At 41.7% G+C, this 11688-nt stretch overlaps 1 protein-coding gene across 1 annotated transcript in view; it reads right to left on the bottom strand.

The window, feature by feature from the left end:
- Positions 1–429: 429 nt before the first annotated feature.
- pip4k2aa (phosphatidylinositol-5-phosphate 4-kinase, type II, alpha a) overlaps positions 430–11688 on the bottom strand; it is a 194283-nt gene continuing 183024 nt past the window's right edge. Inside the window, exons 9-10 of the mRNA XM_078234551.1 lie at positions 3798–3901; positions 430–2857 (exon numbers count right to left, since the gene is read on the bottom strand). Coding sequence (XP_078090677.1) covers positions 2777–2857; positions 3798–3901 — 185 coding nt within the window. The 3' untranslated portion in view covers positions 430–2776. The remainder of the gene's footprint in view (positions 2858–3797; positions 3902–11688) is intronic.

The raw sequence follows: 11688 nt of genomic DNA, 5'->3' as shown, positions 1-11688 counted from the left end.
TGGTAAATGGGGCGATTCCAGAGATATGTCAAGGAAAAGAAAGGATAATAATTAGTTGTTCATAAAGCAAAAGGATATTGATTTTCCCCAAACAATTTAGAACGGTGGAATGCTCTTAATTTTTCTTTTCCTCAATGGCAACTTATTAAAGGACCCAGATCAGTTACAAAGACTATTGCATGGTCAGGCTGATTCCAAATGTAGAAAAAAAAGGCACCTATTATGCACTTTTGCCATTCCCTGGCTACACATTGACAAAGGGACACTCAATTGCTGCAAGGTGATTATGCTGTGACTGGGTCAGAGCTCTAACAGCTTCTAGGCATCAGCTCTACTTTTTCAAAATGGTTCTGGAAATGTTACAATAAGCAGCTGCAGTTATTCTCACCACCACTACGAAAATAACACCACCAATGCAAGAAACACTTTGAGACAACAGGGTGCTTTATTTCATAAAGCAAAGCTCAGATATGGAGTGTGTAGAATGCAGCACTAGTACATATTTTATGAAGTTGCCTCACTTTAACAAAAAAAACAATTTATTTACATGAATGACTAATAAAGACAAAACATTGTGCATTATATTTTAAGCTGCCAGAAGCATTTAAAATACATAGATGAGCCAGAGGGGAATTTTTGCCCAAATATATTGTTTGCACGCGTACCTCTTTTTCCCACATGGGCATGTTTCTTGTAGTCCTATTACTAATGGAAACTACAGCATCCTACAGAAGATTTGAAATGAAAATGACTGGCACAACGATTATGGAAAAAATTATTATTCTTTAAATACATAAAATATATAACTGTACATTTACATTACAGTGTTAACATCACTATATCAAGAGTAACAAAACCATGTTAAATTATTACATAAACACACTAATGATATTGCCTTTGGCCACTGAAGATGCTAATACTCACTAGAATCCTAGTACAATCTTGGTAATTGCTACCTAATGTGAAGCATTTAAAAAAATTGCAGTCCAAACAGCATTGACACATTTTTAATAGGAAAAGGCATTCTGGCACTCCTTTGCTTGCTTAAGTTCCCAAACATCTGGGGAGGGCACAGCAATGCAGCTGATATAGTCTTAACAGCAATCTCAATGATACACCTAGGAAAAAGGCACACCTGTTGCACAGTGTAATCTTTGAAGATATTTAAGCATGTTTTATTTAACAAGGCATAATCTGCATAATTAGATATAGTGGAAGTAGTACAGAAAAGATCAATTCATGCTTAAAATAAGAAAGATGATCATAGTTTCAGGCAACCATTTATTACATATTTACATGATACTTAAGCAATGTTGCAGCAACTAAAAAGGCAACTGTGAATTCTGAAATATTACTGTTGTGTTCTGACAGTCCGAATCTATTCCTCTACACGAAAGATGTAATGAATAATTGAAGCGTTCCACATTTAATTAAGGAGTCAAATTCCTCAGAGCCCACTTATACCATGGTGGAGATAGACATTTTCCTGAGGACATTTTATTTGAATCCATGTTAATATGAAAAAGCTGCTCACAATGTGACACATCAGACACTTCTTTTGTAAACACTAGTAACAGTGGGAATGAAAAAAAAGTTTTTACACTGAGATGAAATAATTAAATCAATCTGCACGATTTATTACGATTGGTGATCGGAGATGTTACGAATGCAGTTTTCCTTTCCATTTTGTATTCCAATTACTAATACAATGGGATCTGCTGTGTATAAAGTGACATGGAGATGCCGGCGTTGGATTGGGGTGGGCACAGTAAGAAGTCTCACAACACCAGGTTAAATCCAACACGTTTATTTGGAATCACTAGCTTTCGGAGCGCTGTTCCTTCATCAGGAGCAACGTTCCAAAAGCTCGTGATTCCAAATAAATCTGTTGGACTTTAACCTGGTGTTGTGAGACTTCTCACTGTGTATAAAGTGGTCAAGGTGTCTTCAAATCCTTTAACATCTTACCCATTTTTATTAAAATGCGAGTTAGATAAATGTAGTAAAATGTTGCCCAAAACAATGTTAAATAATCATAAGGCAGGTCCTGACACTTAAATGCAGATCTTTTCTGTACTGTGAAAATGTATTTAATTTATCAGAGCTTCAAAGCGCCCAATTACTGTGAATGAATGGGACTGAAATTTCTGATTTCTTAATTTGATCTCCGTCTCAAAATAATTTTAAACTTTTAAACAAAGATAGTATAAGCTGCCTAAAGTGGGGGATTTAAGACCAACTTATCACAACATAAATTTACAGTACTTTGCAAGTTTAATTAGGTCAAGACTCCCTTTGAAAAAAAAATAAAACATGAAGCTACCTTGTGGAGTGCCAGTGTGCACAATGGAAGTGTAACATTAGCAAGTTAAACAAATACTGCTCTGCATCTTTCAGTTCAAGTGATAAACCGATCCACAGTTTATAATTTGATACCAGTAATTGCTGTATGTCAATTAACATGCAGTTTCTTCCCATTATTGAAAGTACCTCCTCCCATGAAGTTCCATCACAGCTAATCCTGGAGTGTTGCTAAAGCAGTGCACTCTGATGATTTTATATTCTTCCCACAAAATAAAGTCCTTAATTGGGAGTACTGTGCTGGCAGTTTCAGGAAGCAGTTAAAGCTATTTTCTGTCAGTCATCTCATTCAGAAGATGTAAAGAAGGGAATGCATATGCAATGTTCGTCTTGCTGAAAGCCACTTCATTTAGCCCATTTCATTCCCACATTTTTGTAACCCCTCCCATTCCCTGCACGTGCGATCCACGTCGAGCTATGTCAAAATACTGGTGATAAATTCCACAAAGCGCTTCGAGTACTGCTCTGGGTTGACGGTGGAGATCTCGGCACCAGACTATAAACACACAAGAAATACAATTATCATCATTTTAAATTTAACACTTTCCAAAGTAGGACTTCAACACATAACGACTGGACGTGGGATTCCATAAAAAACTTTGCATGCATATCTTTTATTAAAGTGCTTATTTCCTTGTGAAGGCCGAGAGAAAGGGTTAAAGAAAAAAGTTTAGGTAATTCTCCACAAGAGACGGATAATAATGCGGTGCACCAATTTCAACCACTCATTTCTTCTTGATGACTGGACCCAATTGCAGGACTGAGGCATGTCAATTGGCAGCCAGTGAATGATGTCTAATTTAATTTGGAATTAAGGAGAGGGAGAAACCTATATATGCTCATTCCTAGGTTTTTCTCATTAAGGTCAGGAATGTCAGTATTGACGACTGGAAAATTTTCAATTTAGCCATCCAGTATCAATGCAATCTGGTCAGCTATTGAGTAACCAGTTCTAGAAAGTTTTTGAAGTGTGGACACTTTTATGCAGTCCAATCTGACACACAACACGCAGAGCGACTGCAAATACAATAAATCACAATCGAGCCTGTTTTGATGGTGTTGCATCAAAATTGATCATTGGGCAGGACACAGAGCAGGACACGCTGCTCCTCTTCAAATATCATGATCTTTTACTTCCAGCTGAACAGGCAGATGGGACCTCAGCTTATTGCCTCATTGATGGGATGTTTGACAGTGCCATATCCATTCAGTTTGGCATTGGAATGTCAACATTGAGTAGATGCTTTAGTACTGGATGGAACCCACAGTCTTAAGTCTCAAGAGGCAAACGCACTGCCAGCTGAGCCAGGCTGACACTGAATAACTACCATAGTCACTCAAGCTACATAACCACACTTTTAACTTCATGATATGCACTCACTAACGAACAATAACCTTCTCAAACCTCAAAACAGATTTTGAGGGAAAGTACTTACGCCATGCTTGACTGTTTTGGCAGCGTGTGCAGCTTTCTTCTTTGCATCATAATGTGTTAGAATGTCAATAATTCCCAGAAAGTAAGTCTCCTTCCGCAGGGAGTCTATGAAACAATTATACGATTTATGAACAGGATGTTATTGAAAATGTGTAGATAGATTTATATTAAAAAAGGTGGAAATTTAAAAAAAATGATGACATTAACTAACATATATAGGACATACAGCAGCGGGCATTATCTTTCGAATACTAAAAGGAGGAACAATGAGAGAGCACTTTCAGTACAAGCCAATTTCCAACATATATCTTATCCCTTTTTAAACTGAAAAGTGTGAATCCTAACTTGTAAGGACTTGGATTTACTGAGCTATCTTTCCTTCCCACAGAAACTTGCCATTTCACATTTCCGCGCATCCTACAGAAACGCCAGGTTTTGAACTAGATGCTAATCTGGAGGCACACCACTGGGATAGCTCCAGGTGTCAGTGGAAATCCAAAATAGCCTGTCTCCAAAGAAAGAGAGAGCGGGGGGGAAATGAAAATTAGTAAACAAGAAGCAGTCTGTATGTTCAAGTTAACAAGAAATACAAAAGAAAGCACTTTGCACAAAGACCCCACCCTTTTACCAAGGCTTTCTATCTCTTTTTAAGATGGTCAGAACACGGGCTGGATTTTCACAGTAACTTCATTGCAGTGTTAATGCAAGCCTACTTGTGACACTAATAAATAAACTTTAACTTATTTTTTTTTTAAACCAGCCCTTTGGACAGGCTAGGAGCTGGGAAGGTTGACAAAATAGTGTAGCATCATGCCACCTCTCCAGCAGCGGGAAGTCTCATAGATGGCCTAAACTCCTAAACGCCTATTGAGCCACATATGCAGCCTAGGGTACTGCTGAAATGGGCTTGCCCCTTGCTTCCAGCCCTGCCCCCCAGCACTTAATCCAGCCCATGGCATCTATGCAAAGAAATTAAAGAGTAAGTTATACTAACTGTAGAATTTCAAAGTACTCTTTAACCAGCCATTAAGTCACAACACTGCTATTGTTTATTATTTATTTCATATCAGGGGCAGAGAGAAAAAGTGGGAAATGGAAATCACAAGCCAGTAACTCATCCAAAATTCAACTGTCTGTGGTATCCTGTCCTATTTGTAGCAGAACCTTCTTGGTACAGACTGGCCTTAGCAGTCACCCATGTACCCACCAGAACCCTACTAACCACCCCAGCTGATGATCATAGTCATCTTTGCTTTGAAGAATGAGCAAGCCTTTAAGTTATAATTTATAAAACAAAAATATGAAATTGAAAATTCTGAAGAAAATGACTTGGGCGGGGGGGCGGCGGGGACACAGTCAATGTGTGGGGTTCAAAACTTTGTAATTTGACAAAGGAATTGGAAGGTTGCCAACGTATCATGTTCATTCCCTCTTCTAAACTTTAGGCTTGGTAAACATGTATACGTCCATCGTTGCTGGTTACACCGTTGTTAATGTGATTGTACCAGAATTCAAGGAGAGAAAGCTGCAAGTCTAAACAGTTCAACACAATCCAAAACAGAACTTGTGAATTTTTTGTGCAATATTTTACGGTGTAACTTTGTGTTTCTTTTGAGCTACATGGTGAGCAAGAATAAAAGCTCGCTGTGTAATGTGTGAAAGCAGGTTAATCCAATTCCAGATTTAATTTAAGGTGAACCATGTTTGCAATTTGTTGGTTTGCAACAAATTTGACAAACTCACTGAAAGCTATCAAATTAATTTCCAAATCTAAGTGGAATTTTTAAAATTCAAGTTTTTAAAAAAAATTACTGAATGGGGAAAATTAAACGGTTCATCTTGTTGGCGAGTATTTGCAAAATGCTTTCGAATGTCTTGAGGTGGTGAAAGGTGCTGTATCAATGCAAGTTCTTTCTTCTTTTCTATTCCAGGTATCCACTGCACACTGAAATCTCATCATGTTGCCAAGTGTAGTAGAGTGTTATGCACATCTGAACTGTTTGTACTTTAAGTACTTTGTAATGTGTAATTCAAATGACTACTTGGATACTTTACGCTGCTGCATTATTGTTTTGCTTCTAGGGTCTGGATTTGACCACAATTCAGATGAATGGGACAAAAGTCTTTCTACCCTGGGGTCAACGTGGAGAAATAAGATAAGCATAACCTATTTCCATATTGTCCTTTAATTCACTATTGCTCAAAATCTGACACTGATTAATACTGAATTGCAAATTTTGCTAAAGCCATAAGAAAGGCTGATGTGGGAAATGTAAAAATGTATAAAGGTGCACTGGATCTTATATTGGTGCATTGCTTTAGTGGAGTAAAGGAAACTTCACTGCGTCCATGTGGAAGCATCTGATTCTCATGCCATCTACCAAAAGTGAACAGATATTGATTCTTAGGAATGACTTCTTCACCCTGATAATCACAAAACCCCCACTCTCAAATCCAAATGATAAAACCACAATGGCGCAACAGAGGGTGCTGATCATGCTTGTTAATAAGTGCAGTAGTGGAAGCAGAATGTAATAGAGCCAGGCGATCCCAAAAAGATCAGATCTGTCCTGCCACATCCGGTCAGGAATGGTGACAGTCAATTAAACAACAAAGAGGAAGAGGCTCCAAATCATCCCCATCCTCAATGCTAGTGCAGCACAGCATGTCCATGCAAAAGACAAGGCGGAAATATTTACAACCATCTTCAGGCAGAAGTGTTAAGTGGATGAACCATCCTTGCAGTTGAGGTCCCCGCACTGATGTCAGTCTTCAGCCAAATTTATCCACTTCACGTGACTTTATGAAACAGCTGAAGGCACTGGATGCTGCAAAGCCCAAGGACCCTGACAATATTCTAGTGGTAGTACCAAAGACCTTTGCGACAGAACTATCTGCGCACTTAGCCAAGCTGTTCCAGTACACACTGGCATCTGCCCACAAAAAGCGGGATGAACACAATCCAGCCAATTACTGCACCATCAGTCTACTCTTGATCATCAGCAAAGTGATGGAAGTGTCACTTGGCATCAACAGTGCTGCCAAGTGACACTTACTTCAGCAATAACTGCTGTTTGCTGCTTAGTCTGAGTTCCACCAAGATCAATTGGCTCTAGACCCAATTACACTTTAGGTCCAAACATGCAGAAGAGCTGAATTCAAGAGGTGAGGCGAGAGTGACTGGCTTTTACATCAAGACAACATTTGACCCAATGTGGCATTAAGGAGCCTTAGCAATCTTGAAGATCAGGAGAAAACTCTTCACTGGTTGGAGTCATAACTAGCAAACGATAATGATTGTGGTTGTTGGAGGCCAATTATCTCAGCCTCAGGACCTCCTCAGGGTAGTGTTTGTGTCCATACCATCTTCAGCTACTTCATCATTTACCTTCTCTCTATCACAAGATCAGAAGTGGGATGTTTGCTGATGATTGCACAATGTTCAGTACCATTCCGGACTCCTCAGATATTGATGCAGTCTGTGCCTATATGCAATGTGACCCGGACAACATTCAAGTTTGGGCTGATAAATGGCAAGGACAATTTGTGCCACACAATTGCCAAGCATTGATAATCTACAACAAGTGGGTATTTAACCATCTCCCCCTAACATTCAACAGCATTATCAATGCTGAATCCCCCACCACCAATCAACATCCTCAGTCTTACCAATGACCAGAAATTTAATTGGATCAGCATATGAACATTGTAGTACAAGAGTATTTGACTAGATTTGATTTATTATTGTCACATGTATTAGTATATAGTGAAAAGTATTGTTTCTTGCATGCTATACAGACAAGGCATACCGTTCATAGCGAATGGTAGTTAGGGTGCAGACTAGAGGTTGGGAATTCAACATAGAGTAACTCAGCTATCGACACCCCAGCCTAGGGTGTTTTAGAATATTCTCCACTTGCCTGAATGAGTGCAGCTCCAACAAGATTCAAGGAGCTCTTCATTCTGAACAAAGCAGCCCACTTGATCAGCACTCCATTCACCACCTTGAACATTCACTCCCTCCACCACTGGTGCACAGTGACAGCAGTGTGTACTGTCTATAAGATGCACTGCAGCAATTCACCAAAGCTCCTTTGACAGTACCCTCCAAACCAATGATTGCTACCCTCCTTATTTCTAGAAGGACAAGGGTAGCAGACGCATGGGAACACCATCATCTGCAATTCCCCCTCCACGCCATACACCATCCTGACTTGGAATAATATCGCTGTTCCTTTACGGTCACTGGTTCAAAATCGTGGAATTCACTGTGGGTGAGGTTCAAGAAGCTGGCTCACCATCATCTTTTCAAGGGCAATTAAGGCTGGCCTTCCCACCGATGTTCACATTCCACGAAAGAATTTTTAAAAAGTAAACTGGGTGTAAGCATTTTGAGGTAAAATTTGCCCTGGTCTACACTTTCTGCAAAAACTCATGAGGTGTTAACGTGGTAAACATTTTTTCATTGGTTGTTGTTGTAGGAGCCTGATGTAATAAAGAAAACTGTGACTATTTATAATATTAAAACCATAATCCGTCACATTTTCTAACTCCAGCCCATATATACTTTGAGCCTCCACATCTTTATCTTTAACGTGCATTGCTGAAAGATGACAAAATCTGTGGGATACATTTACGTCTCCAGTCATTTTAGCTCAGAATGCTGAGTCAAGAGTGTGAGATGGAGATACTCTGAAATTTGAGAGAGAGTGAGTAATATGAACTCCAGAATGCAGTCACACTGCAGAGAAATAGAGGTACTGAAAAAGGAATAAACAGTTGGGGGGTAGGGGAAAACTGAGTGGATGAAGTGAAGGAGGAACCACAGAATTTGGCGATATTGAGCAGATATAACCAACTTAACTGTGGTAAGGAAAAGGGTCGCAGTGAAGATGTCAAAATATTAACCAAGGCACCAAAGTGCAGGATGTAATTCAGGGTGACGGAATACAAAAGTTGAGATCTTGAGGATCTCAGTTAGAGATAGAGGGCCCGATTTTATCATTGTGTTGCACCCGTTTTCAGGTGTGAAAACTTGGTAAAGTCGGGCCTGAGGCAAGTAGCACGATCCGCGCCCGCCTCTGTGCCGGTTCCCCCTTTACCAAGGCCCGAAAATGGCCACGATCGGGACCACGCCCGAAACTGGTGCGACGGCCATTTAAATACATTTGCATGCATTTAAATTGACTTAATGGGCTGCACGCCCAACTTTACCGGCACTTCCCCCTTTACCACCGCGCTCGCCCATCTGGAATTGGCGCAAAACAGACACGCTCCATACAAGTCCGATTCGGGCGTTCATCAATGAGAGTTAGTGAGGAGGTAAGTGCCGAGCGTCCAACGACTCTCTGCTTGCAATCTGGGGGGGGGGGGGGGGGGGGGGGGGGGGTTAAAGGGGGTCCTCTGCCATTCTGCCTGTGATCAGTGGGGGTGAAAGGGGGCTGTGATCGGTCTGAGTGGCGGTGGGGGGGATAAGTGGGTCAGTAATGTTGGGGGGGTGGGGGGTGGGGCAATGTCTGTGGGGGGCCAGGGGGAGGCATTATCCGGCCAGGGAGGGATGTGGCAGGGTAGCCGCATTCTATCCTTTTTTTTCTGCACATGCACAGTTGGAGGCACCAATCGGAGCTGCAGGATTTCGGGCGCGTTAAGCACGTTAAGCTTGTGCAGTGCGATTCAGACTAGCGGATATTTTTGCAGTCAGAGTGTGTATGGGGGCACCTGAGAACGGGTCTAAAAGTCGGATCTGAAACACTCCCAGTCCACCCAGCACTTAGAATCAAAATGGTAAAAAGGTATCTTCATGAGTTGTGATCAAGGGTCCCGGAATATATGTTGTCTACCTTGTTCCAGGACAAAGGATATATTAAAAGCAGTTGGGAAGGAGTTTGGAAGTGAAGGAGTTGGACCAGTTGTTGTGGTTTATATCAGAACCGCCCGAGACTAAAAACCTAGTGGAAATGCTCGGTAAGACTGCAGAGAAGATGAAACCAATAAAAGGGGGTGGAAGGGGCAAGAAGGAGATCAGATCTAAGCTCTGAAGTCCTGTCACATCTAGTCCTGAATGGTGGTGGACAATTGAACAACTGGGGGAGGTTCCATAAACACCTCCAACTTTTGCACCAATGTGCTGGGGAGCCCAGCACATTGGTGCAAAAGACAAGGCTGAAGCATTCGCAACCACCTTCAGATAGAAGTGGCGAGTGGATCATCCATATTAACATTCTCCTGAGGTCAAGTTAGTCTTGAGCCAATTCAATTCATTCCATGTGATATCAAGAAATGGCTGAAAGCCCTGGACTGCGAAAGCTATGGGCCCTGACAACATTCTGCTGAGGACTTTTGGAATATTGTGTGCAGTTCTGGTCACCTCACTATAAGAAGGATGTGGAAGCGCTGGAACGAGTGCAGAGGAGATTTACCAGGATGCTGCCTGGTTTGGAGGGTAGGTCTTATGAGGAAAGGTTGAGGGAGCTAGGGCTGTTCTCCCTGGTGCGGAGGAGGCCGAGGGGAGACTTAATAGACGTTTATAAAATGATGAAGGGGATAGATAGAGTGAACGTTCAAAGACTATTTCCTCGGGTGGATGGAGCTATTACAAGGGGGCATAACTATAGGGTTCATGGTGGGAGATATAGAAAGGATATCAGAGGTAGGTTCTTTACGCAGAGAGTGGTTGGGGTGTGAAATGGACTGCCTGCAGTGATAGTGGAGTCAGACACTTTAGGAACATTTAAGCGGTTATTGGATAGGCACATGGAGCACACCAGGATGATAGGGAGTGGGACAGCTTGATCTTGGTTTCAGATAAAGCTCGGCACAACATCGTGGGCCGAAGGGCCTGTTCTGTGCTGTACTGTTCTATGTTCTATGACTTGTGTCCCAGAATCAGTCAGGCCCCTAGCCAAGCTGTTCCAATACAGCTACAGCACTGGCATCTACCTGGCAATGTGAAAAACTGCAGGTCAAGTCCTGTCCATAACAAAATGCAACACAATTTACTGCCCCATCATTCTACTCTGGATCATCAGCAAAGTGACAGGGCCACCAGATGCTCCTTTCTTTTTGAACAATTTTCAGCCTCCAATAGTTGGCTCTTACTTTGGTACAGGGGATGAAGCTGACCAGTGAGTAACTGGCAACTTATCCCACCTATTCTAATTTTAATAGATAATTTTAAAAATTACAGTATGACATATCATCTTGGCTAAGTGGAATGTACCTCCTTCAGTACATGGGAAGTTATAGATGTAACATGTGTCCCTGACAAACGCATCTGCAACAGTTTCAGAAGTTTGAGTTCTGGGTTTCAGAACTCGAGTAGCAGCTGGAGAACTACATGGGGGGTAACATGTTTAGGGCGATGGTCACACACACTGCAGGTTAGAAGTGCACAGGCAGAGGGGCAAATGAGTGGCTGTCGTTCAGTCTAAGAGAACAAGACAAGTAATGCAGGAGTCCCTGGAGCCTTGCTTGTTAATTGGTTTTCCATTATAGATACTGGTGAGGGCAATGGTTCCTAAGAGGGGTGCAGCCAGAGCCAAGTCTGAGGCACCATGGATGGCTCAGCTACACTGGAGGGGAGGTAGATGAGTAGAAAAGCAATAGTAATAGAGGATTCCATAGTCAGGGATCAGACAGGTGCTTCTGTAGCAGTGAACACACCGGGATTGTGTGTTGCCTCCCTGGTGCCAGGGCCTAGGTTGTCATGGAGCATCTGTGGGACATCCTTCTGGGGGATGATGAAAAGGCAGAGGTCGTATTCCACATTGCTACCAATGACACAGGTAGGAAGAGGTATGAGGTCCTGAAACCAGGTTTTAGGGAGTTAGGAGGAAATTAAAAAGCAGAACCTCAAGATTACTCTTGAGGTGGATGGCATGGTGGCACAGTGG

Source organism: Mustelus asterias, chromosome 2 (genome assembly GCF_964213995.1).
Source record: "Mustelus asterias chromosome 2, sMusAst1.hap1.1, whole genome shotgun sequence".
Lineage (NCBI taxonomy): Eukaryota > Metazoa > Chordata > Chondrichthyes > Carcharhiniformes > Triakidae > Mustelus > Mustelus asterias.
The sequence above is the reverse complement of the archived record's forward strand: the minus strand, read 5'-3'. Positions and strand labels throughout refer to the sequence as shown.